Source organism: Equus quagga, chromosome 2, assembly GCF_021613505.1.
Source record: "Equus quagga isolate Etosha38 chromosome 2, UCLA_HA_Equagga_1.0, whole genome shotgun sequence".
NCBI lineage: Eukaryota > Metazoa > Chordata > Mammalia > Perissodactyla > Equidae > Equus > Equus quagga.
Genome location: NC_060268.1, coordinates 57552905 through 57571622, shown reverse-complemented (window position 1 = coordinate 57571622; position 18718 = coordinate 57552905). Strand labels below are relative to the sequence as shown.

At 37.8% G+C, this 18718-nt stretch overlaps 1 protein-coding gene across 9 annotated transcripts in view; it reads left to right on the top strand.

Moving 5' to 3' along the window:
- HERC1 (HECT and RLD domain containing E3 ubiquitin protein ligase family member 1) overlaps positions 1–18718 on the top strand; it is a 203187-nt gene that overhangs the window by 108353 nt on the left and 76116 nt on the right. For 8 of the 9 annotated variants that reach the window (XM_046651305.1, XM_046651293.1, XM_046651285.1 and 5 more), the window contains exons 26-34: positions 2737–3005; positions 4747–4962; positions 5607–5727; positions 5979–6216; positions 6370–6563; positions 9981–10136; positions 11768–11874; positions 12413–12523; positions 15295–15471. In XM_046651305.1, coding sequence (XP_046507261.1) covers positions 2737–3005; positions 4747–4962; positions 5607–5727; positions 5979–6216; positions 6370–6563; positions 9981–10136; positions 11768–11874; positions 12413–12523; positions 15295–15471 — 1589 coding nt within the window. The remainder of the gene's footprint in view (positions 1–2736; positions 3006–4746; positions 4963–5606; positions 5728–5978; positions 6217–6369; positions 6564–9980; positions 10137–11767; positions 11875–12412; positions 12524–15294; positions 15472–18718) is intronic. The other variant, XM_046651268.1, reaches the window with a different exon arrangement.

Genomic DNA, 18718 nt, shown 5'->3' with positions numbered 1-18718 from the left:
CTCTCATTTCCATACTGTAAGTTTTTGTGTTTCAAAGTATTGTTGATGTCAACCTAAATATTTTAGTTATTTTATTTATTTATCCTAATACTTTCAAATAGTGTCTTTCCTGTTCTTATATTTTATTCATACAAATTTTTGTTTGGGATACACCTAATAAGTTGCATCCTTTAAATTAGGGGTCGGTAAACCATGGCTAGTGGGCCAAATCAGACCTGCCACCTTTTTTTTGTAAAGAAGGTTTTCTTGGAACACAGCCACACTTATTTGTTTATGTATTGTCTATGGCTGCTTTCACACTACAACAACAGAGTAGTTCCAACAAAGACCTTTATAATCCACAAAACCTAAAGTATTTACTATCTGGCTCTTTACAGGAAAACTTTTCTGACCCCTGCTTTAAATTGCAGAAAGGAAGGACTTAATTTTAGGATTGGCCACCCATTTCATAGAATATTTTGGAGTATATTAAGGCAATTCACTGTAGATTTTTCACAATTGAACCTTTGTATAGGCAGGCAATTGAAATTTCCATGGATCAGTGATGTGTGAGTTGATTAATAACAGAAATATGTAAGATCACCTCCCATAATATTAAGGATTAATTTAGCAGATCAATTTCTTTGAGCCTCTATTTCCTCTATTGAGGAAACTGGACTAGATAATCTTTAAGATCTCTTTTACTTCTGTGGTTCTAACTCTAGTTCATTGCACATTTTGTAAGGTAATTTATAGGTATTGGAAAACAGAAGAACTTTTTATTAAGATTTTATTATTGAACAAACAAGCTCAATACAAAGAGCCAAAAACTATCATTTGTAAATTAAGGCTAAATCCAGATTCTGGCTTGGGAGTGCTTAAAGAAATGGAAAATGATTATTTCTTTTCTTTTTTTTGATTTACATTAGCCCCAGCTTTCTTCTTTTAAACATCACTTTTAATTTACGACATTATGCATCCGTGACATTATTCTTTGGATTTTTACTCTTTTCTATTTTACGTAAAAAGATACTCAGGTATACAATTAGGGGCAATTTTCGGGTTGTTTATTTTTCATATTCAGTAAAACTGAAAATTCTGCATTTTTTAATCTTAAGAATTCTTGGTAGAACGTGGAAAGCAAATAAACCATGTATTCTTTGGCATTCTAAATTATTTTAGTAGAATGCATATAAATTATTTCCTAGTTACTTTAAAAAGTTAGCTGCCTGTTACGAGTTTCTGTGTCTGACTTTGAAGTCCTGGGGTTTTACTGACACCAATGTAATAATTAAAAAATAAGTTATGCAATCAATATTGTGTTAGTTTGTTTTCTTTGTGGGCATTAGTGTTTAAGTAGTTCTCTTCCCAAATCTTTTCCATCTAATTATGTAACATACAATTTTGCATATTTTATTGGGTACCTTAAGATACATTCCTAATAGAGAAATTTGGTATATTCACATGATAGGATATCATATAGCACTCAAACAAATGAACCATGGCTACATGCAATAATGTGAATGAATATTAGCAATATTATATTGAATAAAAAATGATATTTATAATCAAAAACAACTAAAACTAACCATTATTTGTCTTGGGAGTACATATAAGATAAAATGATATCTAACAACAGTAAAAGCAAAAGAATGATAAACCAAGGCTTCGGGATAATGAAAGCCTTAGGTAGGAAGAGACAGGGAGAAGTGGATTGGAGGAAGAACAGACAGGTAGATAAAAGTTACTGTCAGTTTTCTAGTTCTTGTGTTCACATTTATTACAAATAAGTATAAATACAAAAGCAGCCTATGCATGGACCAGTGATGAGAGTATATCATGAGCCGAGGCTTATCATTAATTCATGAGATCAATTAAATTAAAAAATAAAAGCTTGTAAGAATTGGACATTTCTATATTTATTTAAAGCTAATATTGGCATATGGCTTGGACAGTTGTGTTCAAGCATATTAGCATTTTTACTGTCTAATGTAAACATTTTAGCCTAGAGAATGCCTACTGGCAAAACTAATGTTATTATATTTAATGACTGTTATGATACCACTTGGTAATTTTATATAGATATCATTTTACACTAAATCTTACATATTCTTGTCTGTGAAACTTTGCTTCCTCTATATAGGAGTTTCACAACCTGCAATAAATATACACATGACACAGGGAAAGTGTTCTTTGTATTAATGAAACCCAAAGGGTGATGTTTATGTCTCCTTTTTGTCTACGTTTACTTGCCCTTCTATATTCTTTTTAAGGTAATGTTTCATTGCAGATATGTAGACTTCACGCAATCTTAACTTACTCTTCACAATGATAATCTTAAATCAGATGAAGTCCTATTACTAGTAGGTCTTACCCGCCGTGTCCTAAGTGCCTAGTTCCTTTTTGTTCATAAATGATAGTCTCGTTTAATACTGCAGAGCATTTTAAGCTAAGCATTTTGAGAGTGGCTTCTGCCTTTCTTTTTCTTGTGGCAGCGTGTTGCTAAAGCGCTTACAGAGACACTGGTACATCAAACAGGGCTTTCCCTTTATTTTCTTACATTGCTCTAGTTTTTGTTTGTTTGTTGTTTTTTTACCAAAGCATTTTGCTCAGATTCACTTAATGCATGCATGTATTCAAACACGAGTATCCATTTCTCACCAGTTGGTATGGGAGCAGTACTCAGCCCTCATCTAGTTTCGGAATGTATGCTTTACCTGGTTGCCATTGATGCGTGTTTGTTCTGTTTGTATGTAGGTCCTATGCACAGTCAGTTGGAATCCCTGAGTGATTCTTGGGCTCGCCTGAAACATAGCAGAGACTGGTTATGCAACTCCTCTTACTCTTTTGAGTCTGATTTTGATCTCACCAAGTCTTTGGGAGTTCATACTTTGATTGAAAATGTTGTGAGTTTTGTGAGTGGAGATGTGGGGAATGCCCCAGGTTTTAAAGAGCCAGAGGAAAGTATGTCTACAAGTCCCCAGGCCTCCATCATTGCAATGGAACAGCAGCAGTTAAGGGCAGAAGTAAGTCTTCGATATTTACTCTTCCTGAGGGTATATGGAAACTTAAACCAAACCACTGAATGTATAATTGTAGGAAAAACTTTTCCTTTTTTCCTACTCCTTGCCTCCTCATTTTCTCCACCTGAGCTTTTTGATGTCCCTATCTTAACTAAAACAGCATGATATTTTGTTTGAAGTGGACAAAAGTGCAAAATTTTGTCAGGATACTCTAATCATAAGTCTTTCCTTGTTTCCTAGAAACTAGAGTGAGACTGGCTGGTGACCATATGAATCTGCTTCTCACAGCCTCCATTTTTGACAAACTTGGCCCATTTAACAAGGGCTAGATTAGAACATCATGGTAATAATGACCAACACTAAAATTAGTGAGCAAAATTTTAAGGAAACACAGGATATCTGCAGAGCCTCTAAGTATCTCCCTCAAAATATTTATAAATTATTGTGGTTTTAACATGCCCACAAATTCTTTGATACTCTTCCCTCCAGGAAGTGGAACCTAATTCTCCTCCTCTTGAGAGTAAACTGGACTTAGTGACTCAAGGCTAATAAATAGAGTATGAAAAAAGAAAAAAGTAGTAATTTACTTTGTAAAAACCTGGCAGACATCACATTAACCGAGTAATCAAGATTAGCATCACCAGCAATAAGTTATGGTGATATCATGTACTCCTGAAAATAGTGTGATGAGAAGGAGACTTTATTTTTCTCCAAAATCCATAACTCTAGTCCAATCATGAGAAAGCATCAGGCAATCCCAAACTGAGGGGCATTCTACAAAATACATGAACAGCTATTCCAAGGTGTCATGGTCATGGAAAACAAGGAAAGACAGATACTATCACAGACTTAAGGAGACATGACAAATGAATGCAATGTATTATGTTGGATTGGGTCCTGGAACTGAAAAGGGACATTATGGAAAAAATGGTGAAACCCAAATAAAGCCTGCAATTTAATCAGTAGTGTTGTCCCAATGTTAATTTCTTAGTTTTGATAAATGTAGCAGTTATGTAAGATGTTAACATTGGGAGGCTGGGGGAAGGTATCCAGGACCTCTCTGCACCACCTTTACAACTCTGCTGTAAATGTAAAATTATTTCAAAATAAAAAGTTTATTAAAAAAAAAAGGAGGAATAGGACAATTGACTGCAGTGGTGGGTATTATCCTCCTGTGAAAGATAGAGCCAGAAGTTCAAGAGAACCACAGAGAAATCTTTCAGAAATCCTTTTTCCGATTCTTGAACTAAAGAGTACTCATTCTGTGTTCTATATTCTTTATTATAAGTAAGGGAAGCAATAACCATACTACCTTACAATTTTGAAACCTTCACATGTTTCTCCTCAAGAGCATCACAATAGCTCTGTGAATAGGTTAGGTAAAATACTATTAGCCTCATTGAGACTCATTGAGACTGTGTTTTACATCAGTGAGTTTCTCAAGGCCACAGAGTAAGTGGAAGGGTCTGGCTTGAAACCAGGTCTCCTGCTTCCAAATCTGCTACTTTTCCCATTGTACTGTGTAGCCTCTTTTATACTGAAGTATACTTAGAGAGTTTTTAGAGAGATTTTCATTTTAAAAAGTCATAATAATAAAGCAAATGTTTATGTTAACAGAATAGATTCCTAAGAAATGTCAGAATTTTCCATGTGCTAGGTAATATATTATCTGTGACATGAAGAGGTTCTTTGTGTCTCAGTTCAGTGAAGAACTCTAAAATATGTTTATTTTACTTTTCTCAAGCTTCGTTTAGAGGCACTTCACCAGATCCTCGTTCTGTTGTCTGGGATGGAGGAAAAAGGTAGCATCTCTCTGGCAGGAAGCAGATTGAACTCAGGCTTCCAGTCATCCACACTACTCACGTCTGTGAGGCTGCAGTTTCTAGCAGGTTGTTTTGGTTTGGGCACTGTTGGACACACAGGAGCTAAAGGAGAGAGTGGCCGATTGCATCACTATCAGGTAGGTAATGGACCTGTCACGTGAGGATGACACCTTGCAGTATATTTAGTTTTAACCATTGTTTTTTACAAAACTAGTTCAATAATGCTAAACTTTTTGGTATTTAAGACTGAGGTTTAAAAATATAAAAACTTTGAAATGACTCAAAGATATCTTATTGGTTTAGTTTCCTGAGTAATAATAATACTATTGGGATTGGGTGAGCCACGGTACTGTTGTACTTTTAGATTCTTTGCTGGCTCAGTTTTGTTAACCCTTAGCTGAATTGAATAGAGAGAGATCTAAGCTGGGATAGGGATTGGTGTTTGGAAGGATGGATTTCAAGAATTTATATTTTAGACTAGATCATTTTACCTAGCTCCTCTGATTGCTTGAAATTTTTTTTTTTTAAGTATTGCCTTTATGTCTTCTATATTTAGAGAGGAAATATTGTTTTGTGAGAAAGGAGAAAGGTTATATAGAATCAGTAATTATCAAGTATTTAAAAATAAATTTATTATAAAACTTTTATACTGAAATACACTAAATAATTAAAAACCACCACAGGGCTCTACATAGTCTAGGAATAAAATACTATTACTTTTATTTGGGTAGGAGGTATTATTATTGCTAATAGAAAAGGTAAATCTTTGTGTGTAATTTAGGATGGGATCAGAGCAGCTAAGAGAAGTATTCAGATTGAAATCCAAGTGGCTGTGCATAAGATTTATCAACAATTGTCTGCTACCCTGGAGAGAGCCCTGCAAGCAAACAAGCATCACATCGGTGAGTAACTGCCCCGGTAGGTAGAAGATGCAAGGTACATTTTGGGCTGAGGTGATGCTAGATAGATGCTCGATGTTCTATACCTTTTGTTTTACATCAGTAAATCAACTTACAGGTAAAGAATAAATGTTTCTAAATGTAATAGTGTTCCATGTAACTGTTTATATTTTGGAATATTACTTGTTTTAGTAAATACTTTGTTTACTTCAGAGAAGATTCTCAACTGTCTTTGTTTCTTTTTTTTTTTCCAGAGGCCCAGCAGCGTCTTCTTTTGGTTACAGTTTTCGCCCTGAGTGTTCACTATCAACCAGTGGATGTTTCTTTAGCAATTTCCACTGGTCTGCTAAATGTATTGTCACAGTTATGTGGCACGGACACTATGCTAGGACAGCCCCTGCAGCTGTTGCCAAAGACTGGTGTTTCCCAGCTTAGCACAGCTTTAAAAGTGGCAAGTACAAGATTGCTCCAGATTCTAGCCATCACTACAGGGTGAGCATTGTAGATGTCTTGGTAGAATTGTGTGGGGTCTGGTCTTTTCATTTTAGTAATTTCCATTTCCCCCTCATCTCCTTTATCTGTTTAAGCACAACGTTTGCCCTTTTGTGTTGTTACTATTTGTTTCTTTCCTGTTCTTTTATGTAGGACCTATGCTGATAAACTGAGCCCTAAGGTAGTTCAGTCCTTGTTGGATCTACTCTGTAGTCAGTTGAAGAATTTGTTGTCCCAAGCTGGTGTACTACTTATGGCCTCTTTTGGAGAAGGGGAAGGAGAAGAGGGTGAAGAAGAAGAAAAAAAAGTTGACTCCAGTGGAGAAACTGAGAAGAGAGATTTCAGAGGTATCATGAACCTTTTTCTCTGTCATGAGGTACAGGCATGCACTGAGTCCCCGTTGTGTGCATATCATTAGAATGTAGACTTCTTTCTGTTGTGAGGCATGAAAGGATTTTTGTTTGTTCATTTAACCCCTTTTCTCTCCAAATATATATGATTTAGATGAGCTTCTGACTGAACCTCCTCTCCTTAGAGCCTGTTAACCCTGATGCAGTGACCATACTGCTTATTCTCTATGTTCAGACTCGCCTTGGCTGTTCTGACTCTAGAACCTAGAGGTTCCAAGTGACTGACTCCCCCAGATTATGCTTTCTTAGGATTTGATCCTGACAACCCATCTCTAATCAGTCTTTGCTTAAGTGTTCCCGTAGGACCAAGGGTTTTACTATTTGGGAACTGGGAGCTGAACTTTTTGCTAGGCTGTTCTCTTCCCTAGTCACTAAAAAATTTCTTCATTATACTTAGCCGTCATAATTTTTGGTTGCTGCAATATGATCATCTGCTCATAGCTTTAGCAACTCTAGTGAGCATTGTATTTCAGTAGAACTTACTAAACCCTGAACAGCAAAACTACTACATATGTCTGTTACAAATTAAGGGAATAAAGGTCTAAAATTGGTCATTTATTCAAAACATTTTGTGAAACTACCATGTCTTATCATAATAAACTCTGGGAGCCCTTAAATCCTTTCCGGATTAGAGAGAGACAGAAAGAGAGAGAATTAGATCGATAGATAGATGGAGAGAACAAGGTACTTAATCATTCTGTGCCCTAATTCCCTCATTTAATAAAATGTGCATACTAGAACCAACCTCAAGATTGTTATGAGGATTAAATAATTTAATACATGTAAAGCAGTATCTGGCACAAAGTGAGAGCTCGGTGAATATTAATATTTGAATAAATATTAAAATTAAGTAGCAGTATTTAAATAATATTAACATTGTGTAGATAGGTGAGTAGATAGAGGAAATACCCTGGGGATACAAAAATGATAAAACATTGTCTCTGCCCTCAACGACCTTCTAGGGTAATGAGGGAGGCAGACATGTAAACAGATGATTACAGTGTAATAAAAGAAGCTCAGAAGAAATAGCTAAATCTCTTAAGTCAGAATCTAGGAGGATGTATGGGTCTGATTAAGGACTAGCTTTTAGTTTGAGACGCTGAACCTGTGGTTCCTTCTCCCTGTTTACGTAAAGAGTATGGTGCTTATACAATATGGGCAGACTCACGAGGTGTGACAAAATTAAAAACAAGCTTTTACTGCCACCATCTGTTTTCCTGAGATCTGGTTGGGGGATACAGGGTTGTTAAGGTAATAGTTTTTCACCGCTCTGTGCTGAGTACTGCACATGCAGAAAGCAGGAAAGAGACAGATAAGTTACAGCCTATAGGTTCCTGAGAAAACTGGATCCTTCCATATCCAGTAAAGAAAGAAATAGTTCTTCTGTGTGTGAATCTCAGCAAGTGTAACAGTAGGTTGAATCCACATCTGTTACCCTCAGGTCGTCCTAGGGAGAAGGCTATTGCACTCTCTCTGTTTATGAGGATGGCTGGGAGTGAGACTGATTCTAGTCAGCAGTGGCCAGGCATTCAGAGGCAGGCTGCACGGGTATTAATAAGCCCACAAACCCTCTAAAATGATTAATTGAAAGTAAGGTGTACCCTTCATTTCAAATGTAGTATTGATACTGAAATACAAACTCTATCATCAAGTTGTATCAGCCAGCTTTGTATTTAAGGGCTCCAGGCTTTAATTAATTTAATTAATTTAGTGTCTTGTTACAGAAATACTTGCTGGGAATGAGGATGGAGGTTAGAATGGAAGCCTCATAAAAGGGATTTTCCCAGGGATCTCTCCCAAGAGAGAAAGCTTCATAGAAGAGGTAGCTTTTGAACTGGATTTTGAAGGAATTTGTAGGACAAGGTTGGAGTGAGATATGTGGGTACTCAGGGCAGGCTAATAATTTTATATTCTTCAAACTAATATTATGAAATATATTTGCTTAGTAGCCTTCAGGCAAAGGAGAGGTAGAGTACTGTGTGGAGGAAATGTAGAGGAGTTCTTAGCTTTTTCTCTAGTTGTCCTTAGCAATTTAGTTCTCTCCTAGACTTGCATCTCAGCAAAAGAAAAGTCCTCCAGTTAACTAGACGTCTATGAAGATAGATTACAGGCCATTAAGCATGCACCTTGGCAAAGGAGTCTCCCTTCTATCACAAGTGACTTGTCTGTCTATTCCTTAATTAGACATGCGAGGATCTCCCTGAATCCTGAAAGGAGTGCTATATACCTGTCTTCAGATTATGATTTTCCATATTTTAGTGCCCCTTAGGGATTGACATTCTGGGCAGCTGTCCCGCTAGCACACTTTTTCCCCCCCGGCTCTGAGTGGGACTTTAAATGGCTAAAGAGGTGTGAAAGGTGTTGGATGATAAGAGAACCTGGCGTGTTACAGAAAGAGCAGGTGGTTCTCTGGTTTCAAATCCACAGGATGGAGGGAAACTATGAGAGGCGTGACAAGAGAGAGGCTAGTGGCTGATACACTGGTGGAAAAACTGGGAAGATTGGTTAGGGCAAGTTTATGTGAAAGATCTTGTACAAAGAGTTTGAGCTCAGACAAACCAGATTCAGGCCAGAAATTTGCTTCTTTGTAGAATCTGAAAACACGAAGTCCTTTTTTAGAGATGTGATTCTTAGTTTGATTGGCATGGAGGGGATCATGGACTTTTTGAAAATGTGATCAAAGTTTTGAACTCTCTTACTAGTCAAATATGCACATATACATAATTTTTCATACTATTTTAGGGAGTTTACAGGCCATCTCCTTCAAATTCTATCCAGTAGAACTCTAGACTTGAGTAGAGAACTGTTGTTTTTTAGAATAGCGGTAAAAAAATGCATAAAACCAAGTACATATACTTTATTCTAGCAAGCTCAGTATTATTGTACACAGATGTAGAGGTTGTTTTAAGTTTGGCTTTATTTTCTGACCTTTCCCCGTTCTGTTCTTTAAGTTTTAAAAATTCAGCAGCAGGGGCTAGCTCCGTGGCCGAGTGGTTAAGTTCGCGCGCTCTGCTCCGGTGGCCCAGGGTTCGGATCCTGGGCGCGGACATGGCACTGCTCGTCAGGCCACGTTGAGGCGGCGTCCCACATGCCACAGCTAGAAGGACCTGCAACTAAGATATACAACTATGTACGGGGGGGTGTGGGAAGATAAAGCAGAAAAGAAAAAAAAAAAAGATTGGCAACAGTTGTTAGCTCAGGTGGCAATCTTTAAAAAAAAAATTCAGCAGCAAACTGACAACCTATATTTTAAATTAGATTTGTGCTTACTGTAATCTAAATAGGAGTTGTTTGATATAAGACTGTTTCCTGTTGGCTTTTGGTTGTAATGTACACTTTCTCTTTGCTCCTCAGCTGCTCTTAGGAAACAACACGCAGCCGAACTGCACCTGGGGGATTTTTTGGTTTTTCTTCGTAGAGTTGTATCTTCAAAAGCAATTCAATCAAAAATGGCTTCCCCAAAGTGGACAGAGGTGCTTCTAAATATAGCATCTCAGAAGTGTTCTTCAGGTATTTGATCTTTGCCTCGTTTTAGAGTATTTTTATACATCACATGTGTTTTATTCAGATAATGCCAGACTTTAGCAATATTGGATACTCGACTTTGATTTCAAATCTTTTCTTGTTTTCTGAGTACTTATTTGATTAAAGGAAAACTCTAATTTCAGGAGTAAAAATTGGTAGGAATGAATAGAAAGTAGCACTGAAGACGATCCTGGATTTAATCTAGAGAACTTGCCCCTGTTTGTTTAGATTACAATAATAATAAAAGTAAGCAGAGAACATCCTGTTTAATACGATAGTTTGGCACAGATTTTGACATCACTTCTTAGATTATGAAAATGCAGATCTGAATTTGTCCACTCTCTCTTATCATGATATGATTTCTATTGTCTTGATTGTAACTTCTGATTGTGTACTGTCTATGAGAGTTGTATATAACAAGCCTTATTCCTGGTTCTAAGCCTAGAAGTCTAGTCTGCTTGTATAGATTACTGTCAGTCCTTTCCTGGTCTGTTTTTTTTTTTAATTGAGGTAAAATACACATAAAATAAAATTTACCATTTTAACCATTTAAATGTACAATTAAGTGACTTTACATTCTCATTGTTGTTCAGCTATCACTGCTCCCCATTTCTATAACTTTTTCATCATCCCTAATCTTTTAAAAATATCCTAACATGTAGCATAGTCTTCCATGGTACATGTTATTTTATGTATATACATTCCCATTATACTTCACTAGTTTTTCTTAACTAGTATAACTTAAAACAGCCTTTTTTCTCTTTTAATAAGATGAGGCTTATATAACATTAAGTTCTTAGAGCATAAAGAAAAATCAGATATTCATTTATTTTAACTGGTTTTATTGTAGTAATGGATAGAGAAAAGAGGATGAATATGCTGTCTCTACCTTTGCTTACTTTAGAAAAGTACAAACTGCTTACTCCCCATTAACCCTAACAATCTCTGTGAGGTAGTCAGGGCATGGACGGAGAAGAGGCAATGAAAGGGTATGATAAGCCTGAGCTTTAGAGATTAACAGACCTGTTTAAATTCTGCTAGACTCTGCCATTGCTGAGCTGTGTGGCTTTGGTCAGGTAACTTAACTTCTCTGAGCCTCAGTTTTCTCACCAGTAAAATGGGGCTGTAATGTATGGTTTGTGAGGATCAATGGAGTTAATGTGTATGAAATGCATAGCACAGTACCTGACACAGGTAGTTATTATAGTGCTATTCTGTTTATATATACATAAAAACTGAGACATAAACATGAATATTCATATACATTCATGGGTTTGGGATGAATCTAGAATTCTTATGATAATAGGGTAAAGTGAAGTCCATTCCACCCATAAATGCTTAGCAGCCTCAGGGAATTTATTTTTTAATTGAGGTTATGATAGTTTCCAACATTGTGAAATTTCAGTTTACATTATTATTTGTCAGTCATCTTATAGGTGCGCCCCTTCACCCTTTGTGCCTACCCCACCACCTCCCTTCCCACTGGTAACCCCTAATCTTTTCTCTTTGTTCATGTGTTTGTTTATCTTTCAGAAAGATATTTATTTTTAAGAAATTCATTTAAGCTTTGAATGTAAGTCACACCGATAATAAGAAAATGTCTTTCTCCCCCCCAGGTATTCCTCTAGTTGGCAACTTAAGAACGAGGCTGCTTGCACTTCATGTCCTTGAGGCTGTGCTACCAGCTTGTGAATCTGGTGTAGAAGATGATCAAATGGCCCAGGTTTCTATTTTTAAAGTTATTAGAAGATGTTTTTCACAGCCGCAAGATGATTCACCCAAAATTTAAACTTAGAGTTTCTACGGTTGTAAATGTGTCATTTATTCAGTGGCAAAACTTCCACTTCTGAGATTGCTTTCTTTATTTCATCTCCAAGCAAGACGAAAGGGAAATTGTTATGCAGTGTGAGGAAGGAGTATGGGGATAGTGAATACTTGCAAGATCAGAAGGAAAGGAAAAGCTCTGAAATTTCTTACTAGGTTCGGGCCTCTAGAGAAAGAAGGGTGTGAGGTTGCATGGCCTAATTTGAGGTCCATATAGTGAGGCAACATAAGGGCGATGGAACCCACTTTCCAGTCGTTAATGGTCTTTCTAAAAAGAAGATATTTAACTTACAACCACCCGAAGTAGCTGTAGGAGATTGGTATATAATAAAATTTCACATGTGACTTGATATTACAGTTACATGATTTATCTTTTCTAAAAATATTTAAAATCACCCATTACAAATTTCCTCATTCTTTTTTCCCTCAATAAATAGGTTGTTGATCGCCTGTTTTCCCTTCTCTCGGATTGTATGTGGGAGACACCCATTGCTCAGGCCAAACATGCTATTCAGATAAAGGAAAAAGAACAAGAAATAAAATTACAGGTAATTGATTTTTCCAAAAACGTATTTTTAGACAGCACCAGTGAGTATCCTTTCACCTGTCTCTGGATCCCTTCTCCTCCGAAAGACCTTGTCCTATCAGTTTTCCCGTCTCCTCTCTGTATTCTTTCTCCCTCTGCACTGGTTCCTTCCCCTCAGCTTATAAATGTCTCTCATTCCCACCTTCCTGAATCCCTTTTTTATCCGTGAAGCCTTCCCTACCTTCTCACTCGTTCTTCATCGCTAAGCTTCTTGGAAGAGTAAATCTTATACATGTTTCAGCTACTTCCTTACTACTTCTTATCTCTTCAGCGCAATCATTTATCTTCCATAAAAGCCCTGAAATTAAATGACACAGGTAAGTGTTAATTGCTAAATACAGTGTACACTTTTTGTCCACATCTTACTTGACCTCTGGAAACTCTAGACTTCTATTGTTTTCAAAACACTACCTTCTCCTAGGTCTCCATATATACTCTGCCAATTCTTGATTTCCTCTAGAGGTATCTCTTCTTTGCTGCCACTCTCTTCTTGCCTTTATCCCAAACTCTCGTGTTCCTCAGAGTTCTGTCCTTAGATTTTCCAGCAGTCTCAGTCACACTCATGACTGTTTTCACCTACATGCAGTGCCTTCCAAACTTAAATGCTAGCCTGGGTGTCTCCCCCTCAAACCTTGCCTCTTTTCTTGCTGTCCCATTGTTTACAGATGGCAGCACCACTCACCTAGCTTTCCAAACCTGAATTCCTGGGAATTCTAGGCTCTCCTGATATCCCCATCCATTTAATCACTAGGCCTCATTGATTTTACCTCCTACATGGCTCTTGAATCCATCCATTTAGCTACCTTAATCTTTCTCTTGGTTTTTGTGATTCTGTACTTCCCTGGTTTTCCTTCTGTCTTAGTATAATGACCTTTTCTTCTCATTTCCTTTTATTGTTCTTCTTTGTCTGTTTAAGTGTTGGAGCATCTCAAGGCTTGGTCCCAAACAGACCCCTTCTTTTCCTCAACCATCACCCCTATTCCCTTTCCTGTACTCAGCAAAACCTTATTGAGACCCATATGCCATTGATCCCCAAATTTTAATTCCAATTCTGACATTTTCCTGAATTCCAGACTTATATACTTGTCTTTGGCTTGCCTGATCACTTGAATGATAGTCTAATAGGCATCTCATACTTAGTAGAAGTTCTAAATTCTGTCACATCCTGTTCCTTTCCCAGGCTGTCCCATCTTCCTAGTTAGTGACTCCACCAAAAAACCTGGGAGTCATCCTTGATTCCCCTTCCTATCACAACCCATCCCCCATTTTCTCCATCCATACAATCTCCAAGTTGGATTGACTCCTCTGTAAAACATAAGTTGAGTTTGCCCACCTTATCATTTCCCTGCCATCACCCTTTTCCAAGCCACTATCATCTCTGGCCTGGACTCTGCATTAGCTTCCTAACTAGTCTTTCTGCTTCCACTGTTAACTTCCTATAGTCCATTCTCTACACAAGATCCAGAGCGATCTTTTAAAATTAGAAATCAGAGCTAAATATGTTGATAAACCCTCCAGTGGTTTCTTATCATTCTTGGGATAAAATCTGGAACTCTTGTTCTCTCCCCTTTGCTCAGTACACTCTAAACAGCTTGCCTTCTTCCTTTTTGGAGAATATACTAATCTTGTTCCTTCCTTCGAGCTTTTCACTGGCTATTCTCTCTACTTAGAATACTTCCCTCAGACGTATTTCTCAGAAGTCAACTTATTTTTATTCAGGTCTCAACTGAATTATCGCTTCTTCAGAGAGTCCTTTCTTGATCTTCAATGTAGAGTTAGTAGCCATACACTTTTTGTTACGTCCCCTTTTTTAATTTCAACATAGCATTTATTATCTGATATTTTCTTGTTTATTTATTTTATGTCTCTATCTTCCAAAATATAAGTTCTATGAGAGCAGAGACCTTATCATCTAACATATTGGTGAATATATGGGACTTGGTATGGGGCCTGCCACATAGCAGATGCTTAATAAATATTCATTGAATGAATGAATGAATTCAAGTACTCAGTATTTCTTACCTGAACTCTTGCAGTAATCTCCTGAGTGGTCTCTTTGCCTTCATCCTATATACTCTTGGTAACACAATGTTTGTAAAACACAGATCTGATCAGAGATCCTCTATATAAATCATTCTGTGTAGGCACTCCCTATTGTGTATAGGGTAAAATTCAATCATAAAATGGGACTCAAGGCCATCTGTGAGTTTCTTCCTTCTTTTCTGTCTAGGCTCCTTTCTGCCACTCTCGTCCTCCAGACATTCCCCACTACTTGCAATTACTTTAAAATCACTGAACTCTCTTGCACCTTCATGCCTTGGCACATACTGCCCTAAATGCCTTTCTCTTCTTTGACCACCTGCTTAATGCCTTCTCGTTGTTCAGGACTGAGCTCAGGAGTCATCCTTTTCTGATTGCTTACCTTATCTTTCCCACACATGGTTAGACACTCACACTTTTATGTTTCTGCTTTACCTGTCGTATAATTTCTGTTATTCTCTCACTATGATATTGGTGTTATTTATTTGTCTCTCTGTCCCCTAATTTGACTATAAGCTCTTTATGGGCAGGGAGGACACTGTGTTTATCATTGTGTTCCCATTGCCTGCACAGTAACTGGTACATAGTAGATACTTAGTAAATATTTGGGGGATCAAACTAAGGAATCTTAGAATATATATTAACTGAGATCTCGGTTACTCCAAAATGCTGACCCAGCTTCCTTTCTGTTAGAAGCAAGGAGAGTTGGAGGAAGAAGATGAGAATCTTCCGATACAAGAAGTATCCTTTGACCCAGAGAAAGCTCAGTGTTGCCTCGTGGAAAATGGACAGATTTTAACGCATGGCAGTGGAGGAAAAGGATATGGATTGGCATCAACTGGAGTAACTTCTGGGTGCTATCAGTGGAAGGTGCGTAGAATTCCAAGTAGTTTTTAGCATGTGTCTTTTAGTCCTTTTTCCCCAAGTTCTTATAAAAAAATGTATAGACTTTTAAAAAAAATCATTGTATGTAAATTTCTATCGATATGTTAACATAAAGGGAAACTAAATGAAAGATAATGCAGGAACTCCATATTATTTTTGTTAATTCTTCTGTAATTCTAAAATTATGTCAAAAATTTTTTAAATGAGCATTAAAAAATCAAGATCATCCTTCCCATGAGGTGTCACACAGTGCTCCCAGCAATGAAAATGCAGTAATGTGTGTGATGTTTCTGCCTAGGAATGCCCATTAGAGACTCAGTGCCCAAGATTTTTATTGGGTGGTGGTCACATAGGTACTCTCTGCCTGGCATACAGTAAAATTTTAGATTTCCAGAAGCAAAGCAGGTGATTAGCATAAACCATATTATTGTACAGTCTAGGCACAGTGAGCCACTCTTATCAGTTAGGGAAAGTTTTTATCAGTGTAAGGAACTGTTTACCTGTCTAGTTCCCAGATGCCAGCCAAGGACCAACATTGCAAGCAGGCCTTCCTAAGGGTAGCAGTCTCTGCTATTTTAACTCCTTTTTTGCGCAGCCCATCCCCTTTGCTCTTCGCCACAGAGTCTTTACAGTAAAATTATTATCAGTAGGACCTCGTACAGCAGGGTGAGACCAATCTGTAGCATTGACTTCAGTTATGCCTTTAAGGCGTCCTATACTTAGCCAGTTAAAACAAATCTCATTAACCATAAAGGTCCATCTGAAAAAGCCGTGTGGCTTTGTCTTTAAGTTTTTGTATTAACTTTTTAAAACTGGCTTAGGCACCGGTGAAGCACAGCACAACTCTGGCCAGTCCAGGACTCAGGTAGTGTCATGTGAGGGTACACACACAAGAAATACAATCCCAGAGGGCATATGTGGTATTCTTGGGAAGAAAATGTTTATAATTGTTAGGACACTGCTAATCAGGATGTACAGTAGTCAGATAGAACAAGTTAACAGGGCCCCAATGTGGCCTCCCACCAGGGAGCCTCCCACCCTGAGTTCCCTGTACAGTCTGAATAATTTAGTTGAGTCCTTGGTTGCAGAGGGACTGCTTAAAAGTGAAATGGTTTTGCTTGTCTGTGACATCAGTTTATCTGCCTCGAGTGTGGATGCCAACTGGAGGTGTTCTGTGGAAAGTGCCGGACCTGGGGCCACCTACTTCTTATTGTCTATCAGGTGTGATAGGAGGCTCAGCAGTCAGTTTGAATTTAATAAGTGCTCATAATAGCCTTCAAGACAACATGGATTTTTTTTTTCTCCTAGAAGGAGGAACAGTTCTGAAAAACAAAGATTGTTAATGCCTCCCCACTCCTCCCCACTTCCCCATGGCCGGGGTTTTTGTTTTTTCTCCCTTGTTCTAAAATGAGTGTGTCTCATTTTGTAATTATAACTTCAGATTTTTCCAGTCTTTTTTAATTTTTATCTAGACCTTTTGTCCAGAAAGGTTAGGTGCAAGAGGGACAAAAGGATTTTCACACAAAAACATTTTTGTACAGCTTAACCAGAAAAGTTAGGCATTGGTCAGGACAAAATCTCAATTAAATTTTTTTTTCAAAATAGGTTAACAAAACCTTCTTTCTCTTTTATCGTAATCATCTATCCAGTGAGCAGCCTAGAAAAGATCAGTCTCTGTGGAGAGCTTCATTTAATAAACTGCCTTACTCTAAGTGATGAGACGTGTAGAGGCAAGCTTGTCAGTCTGTTGTTGCAAGCTGCAATCCAGAAAGCCGAACAAAATCAGTCAACAGCAGTGGGACATTCCCAAGAGGAGGCTGAGCGTCCAGTCTGTTAAGAGTGGACAGAGGAGTTATACTCCCTGTGGTGTGCCCTCCTCCAGCTTTTGGTAGGAATTACAAGTTAGGAATGTAATCAGTTTCTGTGTCAGAAATAGAGAGCCAGTCAGCAACTCAAATTTAGATGGTTCTATCTAAGAACAAGCCCTTTCCCAGTGGCATCTGCAAGAGACCTAGACAGTCCAACCCAAATCCATGATGTTTTTGTAGTCCATGGCCACACAGACGGAGTCCTAAATCTGCAAAGTCCCAGAGTTTGTGTTTTTTTCATTGGGCCTGTGCCTCGTTTTAGTCGAGCACAGCTCTTGCTGGGTTGAAACAGCCCATGGTAGATAGTTTCAGGATTTAGCTTAGACTCAGGTCCAGGCAATTAGAATCTGCAAGTTCAGGATTCTAAAAAACTAGCAACTTTTTTGGCAGCAGTAAAGCCTAGATGCTATATGACCAGACAGCTGTGTTTTAAGTCCAAGTGACAAGTAAGGCTTTCCTAAGCTCTTTTGCCTTGTCAATCTTAGAGTCCAAATTTACCCACTTGAAAATATGTGGTTCGGGTGGGGAAATCATCAGCCTCTAAGGGTCAGACATCTGGTTTTACAGGAACTCATTAGCAAGTAAAAACCGCTTTTTAAAACTCTAGAAGTATATCTGTGTATCTCTATTTAGAGATTGCCACTCTTTTTATTTTGTCTCCATTTTTCCAGAACTCTAGTAGGCAAAAATCATAGCAAAAAATTGTCAGTTATGGAGGCTTGTTTTGTTTCCAATGCTCGGTTTAAATTCCAGTCTACCTATGGGTGGCAAAAAAGCAAGGAAGCTGTCTCCCACTGATGTGTTTCCTTTGTAGCTTTTACTGATCAGGATGATCTCTTAGCATTTATGAAGTTATAAGCATATAACATTTTACATCAATTTTTGTACATCCAGATGCAATGGCCACAAAACAAAGCTGTTTTTTATAACTTACTTTTCCCCCTCAGATCTCAAGTTTACTCAAACCCCTAGCAGTAAATTTAGCATTTACAGGGTTAATTGGTTGAGGCGGGGCACTGCTGCAGCAGAGGCAGCATCTAGGCTAAAGAAAATAGCTGGAGTGGTTTTTTCTTTCATTCTCTCTCCTCTCCTTCTCCTCTAGTCTGTTTAGAGCTTTGTTCCAGCCCTGGGAACTGATTAACCATTTTTCCTCTCACTTGGAGGACAGAGCAACACACTTCTAATATTTTTGGTCTACCCAAAACCCTCTTTCAGGAATTTTTGAACTCTTTCCCTTCCCACCTGGAGGAGAGAGCAACTGCAAGCTAATTTATATTCTTTGGCCCATCCACAACCCATTTGTGGGAATGTTTTGCCCTTTCCTTCTTGTGAAGAGAAGACAGTTTTTACCCTGGCTACTCTTT